This window comes from Aythya fuligula, chromosome 1 (assembly GCF_009819795.1).
Source record: "Aythya fuligula isolate bAytFul2 chromosome 1, bAytFul2.pri, whole genome shotgun sequence".
Classification (NCBI taxonomy): domain Eukaryota; kingdom Metazoa; phylum Chordata; class Aves; order Anseriformes; family Anatidae; genus Aythya; species Aythya fuligula.
The window spans coordinates 181,146,223-181,165,696 of NC_045559.1; the positions used below are offsets into that span (position 1 = coordinate 181,146,223).

General features: G+C 37.0%; 1 protein-coding gene across 1 annotated transcript in view; it reads left to right on the forward strand.

Annotated features, from left to right (window-relative positions):
- The window catches only part of TRPC4 (transient receptor potential cation channel subfamily C member 4), a 161,929-nt gene that overhangs the window by 82,416 nt on the left and 60,039 nt on the right, over positions 1-19,474 (forward strand). The window contains 1 exon segment of the mRNA XM_032208288.1: positions 9,518-10,036. Within this exon segment, the coding sequence (XP_032064179.1) occupies positions 9,518-10,036 (519 nt within the window).

Sequence of the window (19,474 nt, forward strand, 5' to 3'; positions counted from 1 at the left end):
GATGTGGAAGCAGAAACAAGCCACTTGTGGTGAATATAAGGATGTTGTCAGAGCATGCAGAAATGTGACAAGTAAGGTCAATTTGGAATTAAATCTGGCTAGGGAAGTCAAGGACAACAAGAAGGGCTTCTTCAAATACATCAATAACAAAAGAAAAAATAGGGAATATGTTGGCCTACCAGAAAACTGGTGACAGAGAACAGAGTGAAAGCAGAGATACTGAATGCTTCAGACTTCACTGCCAAGACCAGCCCTCAGGAATCCCAAACCCCTGAGACCAAAGAGAAAGTCTGGAGAAAGCAATTTTTTTCCTTGATTGAGGAGGATCATTTAGGCAAATGTGATGTCCACAAGTCCATGGATTCTGCTGGGATATATCCATGAGTTTTGAGGGAGTTGGTGGACATCATTGCTGTCCATCATATTTGAAATTTCACGGAAATCAAGAGTGATAACTGAGGACTAGAAGAAAGCTAATGTCACCCCAATCTTCAAAAAGGGCAGGAAGGAGGACCCAGGGAACTACAGGCCAGTCAGCTTCACCTCAGTCCCTGGCAAGGTGATGGTCATTCTGGAGGACTTCTGTAAGCATATGGAAGTCAAGGTGATCAGGAGTGGTCAGCATGGATTCACCAAAGGGCAATCATGCTTAAACAACTTGATTGCCTTCTGTAGGGGAATGACTGGCTGGATACATGAGGGGAGAGCAGTTGATGTTGTCTACCTGGACTTCAGCAAGGCTTTTGAAATGTCTCCCATGATATCCTCATAGGCAAACTCAGAAGTGTGGGCTGGGTGAGTGGACAGTGAGGTGGATTGATAATTGGCTGAATGGCAGGTCTCAGAGGGTTGTGATCAGTGACACAGAGTCTAGTTGAAGACCTTTAGCAAGCAGTGCCCAGCATGGTTCAATACTGGGTCCAATATCGCTTAATTTATTCGTTAATGACTTGGATGAAAGGATAGAATGCCTCCTCAGCAAGTTTGCTGATGATACAAAACTGGGAGAAGTGGCTGATACCCCAAAGTACTGTGCTGCAATTCAGAAGAATGTCAACAAGCTGGAGAGATGAGAAGAGAGGAACTTGTTGAAATTCAACAAAGGCAAGTGCAGGGTTCTGCACTTGGGGAGGGATAACTCCATGAACCAGTAAAGGTTGAGAGCTGACCTGCTGGAAAGTAGCTCTGTGGAGAATGTCCTGGGGTTGTGGTGGGCAACAAGTTAAACAAGAGCCAGAAATGTGCCCTTGTGGCCAAGAAAATAATAATATTATTAGTATATATATATATATAATAATAATAATAATTAAAAAAAAGTCCAGAATTTTTGTTCAGAAAATTCCACACAGAAATCTTATATTTTAATAATTATTTTTTGCTAAATCTTCTTGACATGAATTCATAACTGCATTTATATCCTGTGTCAAAAAAAAAAAAAAAAAAGTGGATACAGCTGGGAAAAGAAGGAGAAAGAGACGCTCTTCCTAGGCAACCTGGAGTTAATAGCAGAATTGCGAACAAAACCTGAGTTCTGACATCCATATGAATTGTCCAGCTGCTATTGTCTTAAATCAAATTTACTGTTTTTCCTCCTGAATAAGTAATTTTTTCTGTTCACAGCAACATTTAAAATCTAACAAAAAATATGTCCATCTCAAAGCTGCAACACAAAAAAATCATTGCACCACAAAAGCTGGACTTATAGTTAGAATTTCAGCTAGTCACTCCTTCCATTTTGCTGTGAACCAGTCCATGATTTAATCCAAATGGATTATTTTATGGTTTTATGAGTCTAGCATTTTGAATGTTAATTTGAGGTCGTCATATACTTTATATAAGAATCAGTATCTTAATATTTTAAACATACATTATTTAACAACCAACATTTCTTTCAGATTCAAAATATAAGAATCCCTTAACCTCACATATGTACTGCTCCATTTTTATTATCATTCTTGCTTGTGGTTTGAATACAGAGAAAAGCGAAAGATGAGCATTAAACACCTTGACAGCACTGAGCTGAACTGAGAGTGAAAATGTTAAAGGACACAAATTGAAACGAAACCTTATGTGCTAAATTTACATAGGGAGCATTTCAGCTGTTTAATTAGTATTCAAAGTGTGCATTCTGTAGAAGTTATAATATCTCTAAAAAATTTCAATACTCATTCATGTGTTGCTGTACATTTACATCTAGCTATCTAGCTATCCTCCCCCCCCCCCCCCGCCCCGGCCCCAGACTGTTGTTAGTTAACTTACAGTGCCTTTGAGCAAGGGTGAGGTTTTGTGAATATGTCTGTATATATATATATATATATATATATATATATATATAAAAGTATAGAGACAGAATTTTGTAAAAGAAAGAAAAATATTTCAGTGGCACATAAAACATGTGGTACTTACATCCCCAAATAGTTTAGGAAATGAAATGAGTCCAAGGGCAATTAACAAGTTGAATCCTTTTCAGAGAAGCCAGGGAAGCTGCCTATGGAAAGCAAGAAAATATGCCAGATGGCTGTTATATGGCATGTATCACACACACTGCTCTGAAATTATGCTTTTCCTTAGCTCAGTTTGATGACTTCCTTTCACTTGTCTGCCAGTGGTGCTCAGTAACCAGGCAACATTCCAGCTGTGCAAGGCACAGTGAATACCCTGGAATGGGGAGTAGGACCTTCAACCACATCTTGGCCACTACTGCCTCCCTGCAGTTTTTGCAGACTTGTGAGGATAGTTTCAGCAGAGCTTTCAGGATAGACTAAATCCAGCCCCTTTCAGTGGTGTGACAACTGAATTCAAGTTGTCTTGAAATTATATCTTCAAGTTATTCAAATTATATATATAGCAGTTTATCAGCAGCAGCTTGGTACATTTGGAAAGAATAGAATTAGAGTGATGTTTTTTCATTTTTTCTTCATGGAATAACTTCTATGATCATAACGTGTTTCAGCTGATATTATAGTAATATGGAATCAAAGAAGGGAAGATTTCAAAAACATAGAGGCTGACTGTATATGCATAGAGATATCTTGTATACCATGGGCTGTACTGAAATTCAGAGTTCAGCATTTTCAAGGAGTTCAGTTGATTAACAGCTACAGAGCAAGAGTTATGAAATAACTGATGAGCTTGATAACACACCTTTATAATATTAATTTCCTAATATATTGTGGTACTTCATCAGAACACATATGCATTCATTTTGTTATTTGTCATATATATACGTATTTCCTTTGCTTTATTTTTTCCTCCTTTTTTTCCATGATTCCTTCATTCATGCTGTCATGATTGACATAGCTCACTAATTCATTCATCTAACTACTTGCAGTCATTGCAGGATTTGCTTCCCTTTTACAAACAGGCAAAATAACTGTAAATAAATAAACAAGGCAAGACTTGAAAATTAAACGGGAACTGAGCTATCCAAGGAAATAGGTTGCTTTACATAAATTCTGAGCTCTTGCGCTTAAAAACTAAGTAAACAGGCATTTAATTTTTCATTCTTTCTATTAGAATACTGCAGGAATGAGGGCTACGAGAAACCTAGATATGGTTTGTACAGACCTGGGGTTTCAGTTCCTCTTTCCAAAGTGACTATTTCCTGAATATCTAACAGATCATAACAGAGCAATTGGTCTTTCTACCTTGATATCATATTGTTAGGAACAGAAAATGTCTCAGACCTGACTGGCATTAATTTAGACTCTTTCTGTCATAGCAAAGGGAGTTTTCTTCACATAGACCATACAAGGAACTTAAACACATATTTAAGAGGGTTGTTCCACTTGGTACCTAAAAAATTCTTAGATATCTAAGTCAGACTGACTCATTCCCACTTACAGCAAGCACAGGGGAAAAGAATGCAACAAAAAGCTCATGTCCTTGAGCAATGAAAAGTACAGGCTTTGAACTATGCTTTCTTCTTTTCTGTTTTTTTCCTACTCATCCCCATACAGATAATCATACAAGCATGCAATCCTCAAACTGCTTTGCTCAGCCATATAAATAATGTTGAAGTAGGAAAAAAAAAAAAAAAAAAAAAAAATAAATGTAAGAAGGCAAAAATAATTTGACCTTTCTAAGTTTAGGCAGCCTCACACTTGATATATTAACTGCAAAGTGTATCATATATTCACACAACTCCTAAGCCTTGGGGAGTTACAGTCACAGTCAGTGACTGTAAAACCCAGTAGCTTTCCATCCTCCCAGGATTTAAGGAATATTCATATGTTTTCTGTGACTGCTTTGTCAAAGATTAAAATTGGGTGGCTAATATCTGTGAGTGCTGATTATTTGTTTTGGCTTACTTAAGAAGAATTGTTTTCAGTAGTTTGAAAGTAAAATTCTTCATAAGTCTGGTGATTTCAGAGCAAGTACAAGATCAACAGTTAAATACAGAAATATCCTGAGTGTCTTGAGAGCACTCAAAACTTCAAAAGATAAGTACTTCATTATGCTGCAGATAAGGGAATAATTTGACCTTATTGCTTTGGCTTTCTTTATATCTTTGGTTTAAGTGAGTCGGAAATCTTAAAATAGGATGTGAAGGATCAGGGGTTAAACTCATGATGTAATTAAAATTGCAGTCTTAAGGTTTGCCCTTTAAGCTTAAATGTTTCTGTAAGTTAAGGCTGAAATGATTTAATGCACACTACTATATTTGGGTAAATTGTGATGTTATGAATTCCAGAATGTGTGCATCAGCTGAGTTCCTTTAACATGAATGATTTAGATAAACTATGAGGGGAAAAAAAAAAAAAAAAAAAAAAAAAGCAGCTTTTGAATTAAAGGACCCCACATACAAGTCAGTCATTGTAATGCTGTGTTGTTTGGAGCTTTGTCTCTGTTAACATTTAAGAGAAGATTGAGGTTAATGACATGTTACGATAGCCTTCAGTCTGGAATGGCTGGAAACGAATATTAGTTTAGTACTGCCAGACAATTCAAACATAATAACATCCTAAGTGACACAGAAATACCCTGAGCAGTCAGCGAGATTTGGAGCTATGTCTTTGTATCCTTAAGCTTTCTGCCCTTCCAGCTCTCACCTCTGTGCTGTGGTACTCAGACCCCAGGGCCAAGAGGGGAATCTCACTAGTTGTGGCAGATGCTGTCAAAGCACAACATATTCCTCTCAGTAATGTTTGTTCAGCCAAATGATAGCCCAAAGCTTGCTTCTACTAATGCAGACTTTGAGCCTCTACTGCCATTTTCTTAGCATAAAAATGTTGATTACGGTTGCAATTTAGAGAACAGAACAAGTGTGTGTGCATGAGTGTGCTCCTTTTGTTTTCTTTTTTTTTTTTCCCCCCCATATAATATGTAACAGACAAGACAAATCTATGATTGAAATAACCAGTGAGGTTTGGGGATTGGAATTGTCTCATTTTGCTCACGGACACCACAGACAAATGAGAACACAGATGTATTTCAAGTCCCAGACCAAACTGGACAGGCATAATGAAACAATCCAGTGCCCAAGGTGCTCCATGCAGTAGCTAGTCTGGAGGTGCCAGATAACTGTGGGTTTCCAGCACTGGGAGAGACCTGACAGAACAATGTGGACACACAGAGAGTTCTCTGAAAAGTCACATGCCGAGGTTGTGCTCTTGTCCTGACCATAGCTGACACCAGGAATAGTGTAGAGACCTTCTGCTTGTTCTTGTATCTGAATGTCCTCTCCAGACTTACGTAACTCTAGTATATTCTCAATCAGGTTATTTACTTCCTGAGTAATATTTGAACACATATATGGGAAGAGTGACTGATGTCATCTACCTGGACTTCTGTAAGGTCTTTGACAAAGTCCCACATGACATCCTGGTCTGGATGAGAGAGATGGATTGGAGATAGATGTATTTGATGGGTGAACCATTCAGTGGATAAGGAATTGGCTTGAAGGTTGCACCCAGAGAGTGCCGGTCAAGTCCAGGTGGAGGCCGGTGACAAGTGGTGTCCCTCAGAGGTCTGTCCTGGGAGTGGTAATTTTTAAGAACTTTATCAGTGACATAGACAGTAGGACCAAGCGCACCCTCAGCAAGTTTGCAGATGACACCAAGCTGAGTGGTGCAGCTGACACAACAGAAGGAAGGGATGTCATCCAAAAGGACATGGACTAGTTCAAGAACTGGGCCCATATGAACCTAATGAGGTTAAACACGTCCAAGTGCAAGGTGCTTCACCTCGGTCAGGGCAATCCCAGACATGAGTACAGACTAGGAGAAGCACTCATTGAGAGCAGCCCTGCAGAGAAAGACTTGGGGGTTCTAGTGGACAAAAAGCTTGATATGAGCTGGTAATGCACGTTTGCAGTTCAGAAGGCCAACTGCATCCCAGGGCTGCATCAACAACGGAGTGGCCAGCAGTTTGAAGGAGGTGATTCTCCTGCTCTACACTGCCCTTGTAAGGCCTTACTTGGAGTCCAGGTCTGGGGTCTCCAGCACAAAAATGATGTGCATATATTAGAACGGTCCAGAGGAGGGCTACAAAGATGATCAGAGGGCTGATCAACTTTATTCACCTATGAAGAAAGACTGAGAAATCTGGGGATGTTCATCCTGGAGAAGAGAAGGCTCCAGGATGACCTTATTGCAGCTTTTCAATGCTTAAAGGGGGTTTATAACAAAGATAGAGAGCAACTTTTTGCTCAGTCACATGATGACAGAACATGGAATAGTTTTAAACTAAAAGAGGGGAGATTTATATTAGAAGTTAGGAGGAAATTCTTCACTAAGAGCATGGTGAGGCCCTGGAACACGTTGTCCAGAGAAGCTGTGGATGTTTTATCTCTGGAGGTGTTAAAGACCAGGGTGGATGAGGTCCTGGGCAATCTGATCTAGTGGGTGGTGTCCCTGCCTATGGCAGGGGGTTGAAATCTTTAAGCTTCTTTCCAACCTAAGCCATTCTATGATTCTATACACACACTATGCAAAGATGTTACTTTTCATTTGCACTTCAGAATATGGAACATGAAAGCAGAAAAGAACTTGCTCAGGAACTGCTGGGTTCACAACTGCCTGCTGTAAACATCCCCCATAAGACGTGGGAGGACTGTGAAGCTGGCTGCTCCTTCTGTATGTGGTCGTGAGGGTGGGTGGGCTATCTCAAGACACCCTGCAGCCCTGAAACAACATCTGTGCCAGCTTTACTCAGTGCTTCACAGTTAAGTATGTTTGAAAGCGTGGGAAGGGAGAAGGTGTTTCTGCCTGTTGAATTCATGTACTGTCTCAGATCTGGTCATCAATACACTATGGATGGGAAGAGATTTTTTTCCCTAGGGATGTATGATTATACTCCTGAAGGCTGGATCTATGCTTTTGACTTTCTACCCCTTTTTACTTGAATAAATGGCCACCTCTCAAAGTAATTCTGATTCAGCTGATTACTGCTTGAGGTCCTTGTTTTACAGCCCACACGCATAGCAGTTCTTATACGTAGATGCAGTCCCATTGAACAAACATAAGTTGTTTAACATGCAGAACAGCTAAAAAAGGTACAAAATATACACAGTGTGTTCATTAGAAAGAGGGGGAAGGGAAAAAAAAAAAAAAAAAAAAGCCATGATCTTAATTAAAATCAAAGCCATGATTTTAATTCTGGATTTAGATCCACAGAATACTATTTGTTTTCAGTTTAATTTCATTCTAGTTTTCTTTTCTCTTGCATTTCTGCCTGATTCTGTGCATTTCATTTTTTGCACCACTTCTTTCCCTCCCAAGACTCAAAATGTAGTTCATCTCAACTAATTCTAATACTGTCCTCACATGCTTTACCTGTTTCTTATTAGCTTCTCTTGGATGTTTGTAGTTTTTCCACTTGGCAATGAGCTAATACTGCTGTCATAAGACTATTTTCAAATATTTTTTCCTCCCTCCAGTGGCCATATACTTCACTACGCTTCAGCTAACTTTTAGCTGGATGTTTTCCCCTTTCCTCCTCCTAAATAAGCATTGTCACTCGAAGTACCTCGCTGACTTCTTGTAGCATGACAAAAGTCACATTGTGCATCTGCTTCCAAGACAGCTACAAAATCAGAGAGTAGTACTGTGAATAGTAGCTCTCCATGTGCTGTTCTGCTTGTTGTGCTGATATACTAATAAAAATACTATTTCCTAGCAGCACTGCAAATCTATCAAGGGCAAGAAGACTTGTCCTTTCTCTCATTGCCAGTCTGTGTTGTAGAATTGCCCTATAAGGTCTTACATGTATCAGTAGTGACCAGAGATGCACAAGGGAAGCACTTCAACTTCTGGATAATGCTAGCAAGTGGATTTTGTGTATTCTGTACTTTGAACGTTGTTCTGACTTTCAGCTTGGAAAATCCAGAAATGGAGTGGATGTGTTGTGTTTGTCAGTTTTCTTCCTCAACTATATGACTCAGTAGTGAATAGACCAAAAAAGAAAATAAGTCCTGAAGTTAAAATTGAGTAATAAAAGAGAAATGCTGTAGATCATATAATACAATGATATGGAAGGAAAACAGATGGAAGAAACATGATTATATGCTGACTGATACATACATCAGACAAATCTACATATCCAGATACATGATCGTGAACTTAGATTAATATTGGTCACCTTCCCCCTGATGCAGATTGAGTTTGCACTAGGTTGCTGAACTAAGAACCAAAGGTATTCCATAAGCAATGCTGCCAATATTTTTTTTATTTTTATTTTTAATTACCATTGGCTAATCACACTTGCCTGGCTTCATTATATGAATCTAATAAGATGTCTTGATATATGAAAAGCATTAAGAGTCAGATATTGTAAAGTATAGAAAACAGCATAAAATGAAACATCTTACAATCTTCTGATAAAATACATAATATAGCAGAAAATTAAAAATGCAGTAATGTTTCTTCTTTGGGAATCCTATGTTACCAACTGTCCCATTTTACTACAAAAATAGTATGTTTATGCATGCAAATGTAGAAATGAACCTTAAGATAGTAAATTCTTTGTAACAGGTATCTTTGCTTCTCTGCACGCCATGTTTCTAACCTTCTCCTTCAGGAAATGTATCTTTTCTTTCTCATTTACTTGCCATTTATATTTTGTAACTCCAGCTTTCCTGCCCCTGTTAACTGCTTCCTTCAGAGTATCATAATTATGCCTCCATGAATCTCTTTCCTTTACAAAATTGAAATTAACAAGGGAGAGACCAGAAAGTGTTTACATCTTGCTCACAGCTGGGACTTAAGAGACTTGACAGGAACATTTGTGTCTAACTCTTCCTTGTGTATCTAATCATTTGCTCTAATGAATTGCTGCCTATGGACTGTTTACGTACAAAAAGGCTTTATGAAAAATCATACCCTGTTTATTGCAATTTATGAACTGAAAAGAGGCTATCTTGGTTAATTGAATTGTTATATTTAAACTGTTTCTTTCACCTCCAGTTGGAAGCAGAGATACATGAGAGAGGGTACAAGCTGGTAAACTATTCATAGTATAATTTTCTGTAGTTCTTTTTCTATTTAGAGGCCTGTAATGGTTTTTGCCTTTTTTATAGGTGCCACCAATACTTCTGGACAAACAATTTTCAGAATTTACACCAGATATCACACCCATTATTCTGGCTGCCCACACCAACAATTATGAAATCATAAAGCTCCTTGTGCAAAAAGGTGTCTCTGTGCCCAGGCCACATGAGGTCCGCTGTAACTGCGTTGAATGCGTATCAAGTTCAGATGTGGACAGCCTTCGGCATTCTCGATCCAGACTCAACATCTACAAGGCTCTGGCAAGCCCATCCTTGATTGCTTTGTCCAGTGAGGATCCTTTCCTTACTGCTTTTCAGCTGAGCTGGGAATTGCAGGAACTGAGTAAAGTTGAAAATGAATTTAAGTCAGAATATGAGGAACTGTCGCGGCAGTGCAAGCAATTTGCAAAAGATCTTCTGGATCAGACACGGAGTTCCAGGGAATTGGAAATTATTCTTAATTACAGAGATGATAATAGCTTGATAGAAGAACAAAGTGGCAATGATCTTGCAAGATTGAAACTGGCAATTAAGTACCGTCAAAAAGAGGTGAGTGTGATGAAGAATATTTAAGCATATTTAATAATAGTAATGTGATAGATAATAGCTTGAAATACATCCTTTTAAATGAGACAAATTGCTGCTTATTTTTTTCTCTTCTTCTACAGATTTCTTATTTTTTTTAATTAGATTAATTTGAGTAACATTTTATGGTTTAATAGTATCAGAATCTGAAATGCTTTGTTATAGCACAGATCCAAATAAACTTTTATTTTCCTTTTACATCTGAATAGACACTGTCTCCAGTAGCTGTGCTACTGAAGCTGTGCTTCAGATCTTTTTTTTTTTCTTCCATAAAATCCAAAATAGAGATACCCGAGCACTGTTTTTCATAACAGTTAGAAAAACATGAATTTGGTTTGTTGATACGGATATTCAGCTGGAATTGGAGGATGCCTGCATTTCTTTTAAAAATATTGAAGTTTTTACATGCATGCAGAAACAAAAGAATCAAGACAGAAATATGGGTTAGGAAAATAATTCTCCTGAGATTTCCAAAACTTCACTTGATCTCTGCTAGAAATCACATCAGAATGTATGTTGTCATCTCGTTTGGAACCTGCACATCCAAGATAAAAAGAAATGTGGAAATGTATAGGCAAGAATAAAAACTTTAACAAATAAACAAATATTACTTGTTCATATTAAGTATGGTAAGTGCTTAAGAAAATTCTGTGTTCTGTTGAGCCAGTTTATCCCCATTAAATCTCTGTTCTGCGAAATATATTAGTAAATGCATTAATATTTTAGGTACATGAGAAAAGCTTGCAGGAACAATAACTATTGCTCCCTACAACTACCTGAAAGGAAGGTGTGGGGAGCTGGGAGTCGTCCTCTTCTCGCAGATAACTGGTGATAGAACTAGAGGGAATGGCCTCAAGTTGCACCAGGGGAGGTTTAGGTTAGAGATTAGGAGACATTTCTTCTCAGAAAGAGTAGTCGGGCATTGGAATGGGTTGCCCAGGGAGGTGGTGGAGTTACTGTCTCCGGGGGTGTTTAAGGAAAGGTTGGACGTGGTGCCTAGGGACATGGTCTAGTGGGTGACTTGGTAGTAGGGTGATGGTTGGACCAGATGATCTTGGAGGTCTTTTCCAGCCTTAATGATTCTATGATTCTGTGATATGTAACAATTATTTTGTCCATTTAAAATACAATTTAGTAATGTTAAGAAGGTATTGTGAAGGTAGGGACCCACTGAAGTTCTACTACAAAAATATCTGAATTGGTCTCTAGCTTCATGATAAGTATTCTAATAAAAATCTTTTCCTTCAATAAATGTATTGTGTTGTTTCATATTTGATAGTATAATGTTTTAGGTAACATGTTCTCTGCCTTTGCAAATTCTTTTCAGATGATGCAATACTAGACTTAAAAAAAAAACAAAAAACTACAGTTTCCTTCAATAATTACAATTTGGATTTCTTGAAATGCAAATCCTGTATTATAATGCATAGTTAATGCATTATAATGCATAGTAGAATTTAAGAAATTCTACTTTCACTGAAATGCTAGAATACATATGCTTGATATATACAAGGCTTGAATTTCCTTAATTTGATATAGAGACTGCTGAGGGGAAATGATTTTTATAGTCACATCTGATTCCCTTGCCTAATTAAATTGCAGTAACACAGTTGATTATACTTTATTGATTCTGCGTAATAGCAAACGTTAAAGCAATAGTGACATAGTCACAATAGTGCAACAAGTCCAAATCAGAGGATCTTTTATATTTTACCTACATTTTTTATTTCTATAATTATTTACCACTATTACCCTGTGAGTCTTCCTGAAGTAAAATCAGATTTTATTAAACTCCTTATCTGTGGACCTTCTCAAAACAAACGAATAAACAAATAAACAAACAAAATCAGTGAAAGGTACTAATCTTCATTTCCAGTCCTTTTTCACTTGCTCCAGGTTTGTGAACATCTCTTTCATACACTGTCAAAAGACATCTCAGAAGTATCAGTTCTTAACTCATGCAGGCATGTCAAAGGGAACCTGCTGTGTACTACCAAAGAAAAAGTTCAGTGATAAAACCAACTACCTTCTTTTATTAATAATTAATAACATTGAAATTAATGTACGGTTTCATGTTTGCACTGCAGAATGATGTCTGACAAGACTCTGCAGAATATCTCCACAGTGTTTGGTGGCAGAACCAGAGTGTCCATCAGCATGTACATTTTTTGTACTTAGCTGCAGCTTTTTTACAGAATAGCACAGAACACCCAATGTACAACTTTTTTTTCTGTTCATTTTGCACCACTGTTGGTGGTTGGTTGTAAGAAAAAACAAGCTGCTTATGCTTATAGTGCCCATTCCTGACACCTACCATTTCCTGGGCTACAATTAGCAGCAAATAAGAGACATTCCCTGAAGTCATGCAACTACTCTGCATTGGGTACAAACCACTTGTTAACTCTCTACCATATAATATTATCTCAACTAAGGCAGAGTTTGGTTTTATAAAGGCTGTCACATTTTCATTGTGCTAGATTGTAGGCATACAGTGAACAATGAGAAATAGTTTCTTGTTTTGCTGAAGCAAATAAAAACATTGAGTGAAATAATTGTTTCATTCGAGTACGTAGAAGGAAAATCCCCAATTCTGTATATGATTCACAAGCAAAAGTTATTCTCATATGTCACATATGACTCATATGTCATTCTGACTTAAGCAAATTGCAAAACTTTAGTAAAACAGTACAATTAAATATCAGAGAATAATAACAGTCTATAATAAGGAGTAGATACTGTCATTGTTGCCACTGATTGCAAAATACATGTTGTGTCTCATATATTGGGAATTTGTAATAGAGAAATCCCAGTAAAACCACATTGTCTCCCACTGCTCAATTATCTTGTTTTACCTACGGTTCTGTTTAGGTGTTACGCATATATCTACGCAAATGGGAAGAAGTGTTTACTAAAATGCTTACTAATTTTCCCACATACCTGAAATAAAGAGCAGGGAGATTAATAGAGTGAATCAATATCCTCTGGTTTCACGACAACTTTTGTTAGGGCAATTTGAATAATTATACTTGTAATTTACATCTCTGTCTTGCCTGGCCTGCCCAATACTAACTGGTCAATGTCATTTAAACAGTTGTAGTATGAACTCAAACATGGTAGCAGGGTGTGGTTGTCATTACTGGCAGTACTATCTCATTTTGCTTTTTTATTATACGTTCAGTTACCAACACAGAGAAAACATGAAATTTTGAATATTAACCTATTAACCTTTTCTCCAACACTTTCCAAATAAATAGATACTAGCTTATTTTTGTTTGTTTTGTTTGTTTTTTTCCCATTCTTATTTTACTGTTACCATTTTTTTTATTCCTCTGTAAGTAGAAGATAAAAAACCAAGCCACCTTCTTTGTCTCTGGCTCCTAGTGCAACAGTTTTTTTGAAGAAAAAAAAAAAAAAAAATCATTAGAAATGAGTAAGAAATACCTTTGCAAATTTCATTTTTCCTGGGACTGTACAGTCACCTTGTCTTTTTGATACCATTAGGATTTCTATACAAAAATATATATTTTATTTCTAATAAAAAATATTTTGTGTTCTACTGAGAAACATCAGTTCTGTGGTAGAAGAGTGAGTGAGAAATCAAAAGCAATGTGAAGGCAGATCTATCACATTACAGGATAGGAAATAAAAACAAGAACTACCAACAGAATATTTGAAGATTAAGAAGGACATTTTTTCCTGATCCTGAATTATTTTTCAAAGGTTTGATTTAAAACATAAAACAGTTAATAAATTTTCATTTCTCTTCCCAGTATTTTTTTTTTTTTGAGCTGAAACCATTTTTTTTTTTTCAGTGAGGATTTAGCTGTCTAATTACTAAAACTTTTCCAAATGTCTCTTGTTGGTCTTCTGAAAGTTCCCAGTTCCCAGGAGCATGCTTATTTCTGAGTCATTGGTACTTGCAGAGCCTGAACTAGCAGAGACAATGAAACAGGGAGAGAGGGACAAGGTCTTAAGAGCACGGTTAAAGACAATTAGATTAAAAAATGTACAGAATTTATTAATTAGAATTTCAGGGAAAATATTTCAGGGAAATCAGCTTCAAACTACCTTGATCACTTATTTGCACTGAATTATTATATTACCAAATTAATATATCACTATATTATAACTTATATCTATCCATATATATTATTCATTATATAACATACTACATTATATACTAAATTATTATATCATTATCACTGTACATTATTATACATTATAAATTATTACGTCGCTAAATTATTATGTCACTAAATTATTAATTGGTTAATTAAATTTTAAACACAATAAGATAATATTCATATTTCATGGATCAATTCTTGTTTTCTAAGAAAATTAGGATACAAGATAACGAAAAAGTTAGCTTTGTCACTGACAATACAAACTGTATGCTCTTCTCAATACAAAACTTTTAAAAATACCATCTTCCATTTTTCACCAGTTCTCTATGTAAAATAAAGCCTCCCTGGAATGAAAATGTTTCACAATAATGTCATAAATTCAGTGAAATTTTCAATGAAAACATGTCAAATCACTTAAGATCTGTCATTTCACATTGATGTCTAAATACTTCGTTTCAGTAAAGCATTATTTCGCTACTGTTTCTTATTTCACTTGGACTTTATCATTTTTGACAAAGCAAAGTTTATACCTAATATCCTACATATCATATTATTGTACAAAACAGTATAAATATTACATAAGCAAAAAATATTCCTTATTATAATTGAATATTTCAACAAGGCTGGAGAAGTATATTTGAAAGTACTAGAATAAAAAATTATCATGTTCTAAGTAATATGTTCTAGTGTTTAAACTGTCATTCTTTTGGAAATGTTAGCTAACATGTAATAAAATATATGTCTGAAAACACTGGAAATTTCCATACAGCTCCTCTAGCAGTGATACAGTTTAAAAGTCTGAGTTAATTTTCCTTTCGAACCACAGGTTGATTTTGAGTAATTTTAGTGGCCATTATAATGTGTTTCTGTTTAAAATTCTTTGAGATGCAAAAGCCTGAATTATTGAGTATGTGAGGAGAAATAAATTTGGAGACACATCTAAGAACTACCTTATATTTAAAAACAATTAATCTGAAAGATAAATGGAAAGACAGGAGACCTGTGTTAGCCAGTCACTGTAACTACATGAATATTCATCAAAAGACTGGAAAGGTTCAGTAAGAAATTCCATGTAAAAATACAGAAAAACCACACACACAAACACACACAAATATGACTCTGATAATATTTGGACGTTTTTAACGCCAAAGGAAGATGCGTTTAGTCTATGAATCTTGTAACTGAGAAGAGTGATGTATGTAGGTTTAGGATCATGTCTTCAAAAGACTTATTTCTGCAGATTCGCATTCATAGTATTCAAAAAGTTTGATAAACATTTTGCCAGGCAAGAGCCAGGTATTCTTAAGCAGGTCATATGTTTGCTTTGTAGATAACGTAAATGTCTCTGTGTTTACAGATATAGACTCCACAAACTGTTATATAGCAGAAAATATGAAAGTAGTTTATCTACTATATATACTTGAAGTTTTATTCTATTTGGTTATCTATTACCTCAGAACTTAATGTAGTATAGGTGTCCCAGTGGAAGCTGCAGTTAGTGCTGCTGGAAAAAAAAAAAAAAAAAAAAAAATTAATTACAGGGTGGGAGCACATCTGTTTCACATGGGTATGTAATTTTTCCTACATTTTAAATGCATTGTGAAACAATCATAAAGTATGTGAGCAAATTCCATATACAGTCAAAAGAGAGGTGTATGCATTCAGGGAGATCCCATCTTCTCAAGATAAGACATCTAAGTTAACTCTGAAGACATCTCTTTCTGCTCTCAGCTGGGTAAGGAAACAGGAAACTTCAATCAGTAGACATTGAAAATGTGCATGCAAGTTACACACCTGATTGCAACAACTGCAATTTCTACCCTGTGGTAATAGAGATTTTAGATTCTGAAGGCTCAGAGCCCACGTAAGGGGAAATGAATCTCAGCACTAACTTTTTAATGATGTCTCAGAAGGCATCAATAATCTTTGAATGCTATATGCTGCACACAAGTTCCAGTCATCTCATCCCAGTTCTACTTAAACTATTCATGAACTGACACCAGCATCTTTTTATTTTGAACTCTTGGCAGAAATAATTAACTCAAGAAGGAGGAGACTTGCTGTTAATTAAGTACAGTGTCAGTCTCTCATTTCAGTTCCTTTTTTGCATTATCCTTCAAAGAAATGCTGCTGTGATGTCTGCCTTAAGCAGGAACAAACAGTATTGCATATCCCTAACTAGCAATGCACAGTTTTTCTATTAGAATATGACTGCAAGCAACAGAAGTTCGCACATGGTTTGAAGGAGTCACTAATAATGCACCAACAAGCTTCCCTAGAAACCTTGGATATATTTAGCCCCAGGAACTTTTTTTTTTTTTTTTTTTTTTTTTGTATTTAAAGCCATAAAGCTTTGGCTTAAGAAGCAAAATATGAGAGACAAAAAATCTTTCACATAGTGGATAAATAAGGTAGCACGCAGTATTTCATCGGGAATGTAGACCTATACCTATAGGAATTTTACAGCTCTCTTTTCTCCCTTCATGTACTACCTTGTGGTTTTGCTGTTCTTCCACCAGCCCCTGCAGGAGCTACAGTTCAGATTCATTAGTTTTGCTGAGGGATGAACCCCAGCATGAGCTGTGGAGGAATTTGTTTCTGCTGGCTGCCTCTAATCCTCCCACAGTCACCTTCAGTCCTTCCTGATGCTGCCGCCTCCTCCCTAGTGCAGCTAGCTATTCCTTTGTGCTCCCCACACATGCTACTGTAGCTGCACCAACAGCTATGTTTCACCCCGTTCTTCTCTACAGGTGATTTTGGCAAAGTCTAAAAGCTTCAGATAATTTATGCTATTTCAGCTCTTAGCTCTTAGTATCTTTTGTTTTGTTTTGTTTTGTTTTGTTTTGTTTTGTTTCCTAGCTCCTACAATGCTCTTAAGCAACTCTTCTTCTCTCATATATCTTTTATGTTTTTCTCACAGAAAGCTTTCTCTCCTCCTGTCCAAGATCTAACCTTTCCATGTCTGTGCTAGGAGCAATTGACCTATGACTGCTTAACCAAGACACATTTGACCAGTTAGCTGGCTGAAACTTCTGCACACTGTTGTGGTGAGATATTTTCCCCTGGCAGGTCTCCCTCCATTAAGGTTTATTGACCAAAAAATAAAAAATAAAATAAAAGACAAGCAAAGCAAGCTAGCCTGTCTGCTCATTCTTTTCATATAGCTTCCCTTTGCTCCACCAAGTTTCCACAGAGATTTCTCTCTTCCCTTCTGATCCCCGTTAAAAAAAAATAAATAAATAAATAAATAAATAAAATAAAATAAAATAAAATAAAATAAAATAAAATAAAATAAAATAATAATAATAATAATAAAGTTAGTGCACTCATGTCTAAGGAGAGGTCAGATTTTTTTTTTTTTTTTTGGTAGAAAATAAGTCCTTCTAAACTTTATAGCTCCAGGTAGAAAAAATGATGGAGAGGTGCTGAGTATGGCACTGGCTTGACAAACAAGGACGAAGGTTTGTGAAAGCCATGTAGATCTCAAGTTTGACTGGTGGCATTTGAAATTCTATTTTTTCATACTGAAAATAAAATGTTCATACAAAACTATTAACAAGTAATCCTGACAGAGATGCTTGGCTTTCTTTTGAAAAAAAAAAATAAATAAAAAATAAATAAAAAAAATAAAATAGAATGACATTCCTCCCCATCTCATTCCCTCTTCACTAGATCATCCTTAGACTATCTCCACTGGCACGGTCCAAGAGTGGATCTTCTACCCATTTCCTTCTAGCCCAACACTTCATAAATTCTGATGACCAGTGGGGGTATCACAAGAAAGGCTAAATTGCCAGTCTTCGTGGCTTATAGACAATTATCCCCTAGGCTGACCATCAGGAAAACAGTGTCTCAGATCCATGCAGTGTCAGGCATTTCTGTTGAATCTTGTTTTCCCTAATTTAGTGACTCCATCTTGAGACTGAATAGATCAAACAGAATTCCTGAGACCAGAAATACTTGAAAAGACACATGGATCATAAAGGAAAGTTCTTTTGTTTCTAAGGCCAAGTTACACAAGAGACAGTATGGCTAAGTAGATCAGACAGGATTTTAGTCCTTCCTCTAACACCAGCTTGCAGGTTACTTTGGAAAGATGATTGCACATCAGATTCACAAATATAATATAGGTATCTTCAGCTTTTGTCTGTCTTTGTAAGTATGTAAAATCCCTAGTCACTTATGAGTTCAGTGGAATGATCACTTCAGTTGCTGTCTGTTCCTTCTGGATATTGATGCAGTCATTGACATGTTTGTATGTTGACTTGCCTGGTGCCATATTCATAAATGTATCTGAAAAGGGTTCCTGAGGAGGGACTTGAACTCCCTTCTCTGTTTAAAGGACTGCTCCTTGAGGGTGCAATAACCATGGAAAGTGCCACAATTTATCCTGTCTTAGGGCTGTCTGCACTGGTGTGGCCTCACCTTCAGTACTTTGTACAGCTTGAGGTACCAAAACAGAAGGAAGAAATAAAACTATTAGAGACTGTCCAAAGGAGGGGTATGAAGATGGGTGAATGGTCTAGATGGGGAGATGTAAACAGCTGAAATCAGTTGGTCTGTTCAGTCCAGAGCAGAGCAGGCTGAGGGGAGGCCTTATGGCGGCCTGCAGCTCCCTCATTAGGGGAGCGGAGGGGCAGGTGCTGAGCTCTGCTCCCTGGGGACAGCGACAGGACCCAAGGGAAGGGAATGGCATGGCACTGGAACAGAGCAGGGTCAAGGTGGGTGTTAGGAAAACATTCTTCACCAAAAGATGGTGGTCGGGCACTGGGACAGGCTCCACAGGGAAATAGTCACAGTACCAAGCCTTACAGAGTTCAAGAGTCATTTGGACAATGTTCTCAGACACATGGCCTGGTTTTTGTGTGGTCCTGTGTGGAGCCAGAAGTTGAACTCGAAGATTCCTGTGAATTTCTTCGACTTGGAGTATATTATGATTCTGTGATTCTATGATTGTCTCAGTCTTGACTGGTGAAACAGACAAGGGTGCTTCAGATCAGATAGCAACGTGGGCTTTGGGACATAGCCAATCCAGAGATCAGAGCCTCAGAGCTTCAAGATCAATTTCCATGTCAGTCCCACTGAGCAGATCTTATGTCCTGTATGTGCTATTGTAACACATTGAAAGCAATAAATACGGTACAAGTGTGATTGCAGCTCCTCGTGGTGAAGGGCGTAATATAACAGGAATCGCTTTCTTTATTTCATAAGATTTTTATTTTACTTCTGTTATGTATAATGTATCCATGACGATGGCAAAACAAATCACGTAATTCTT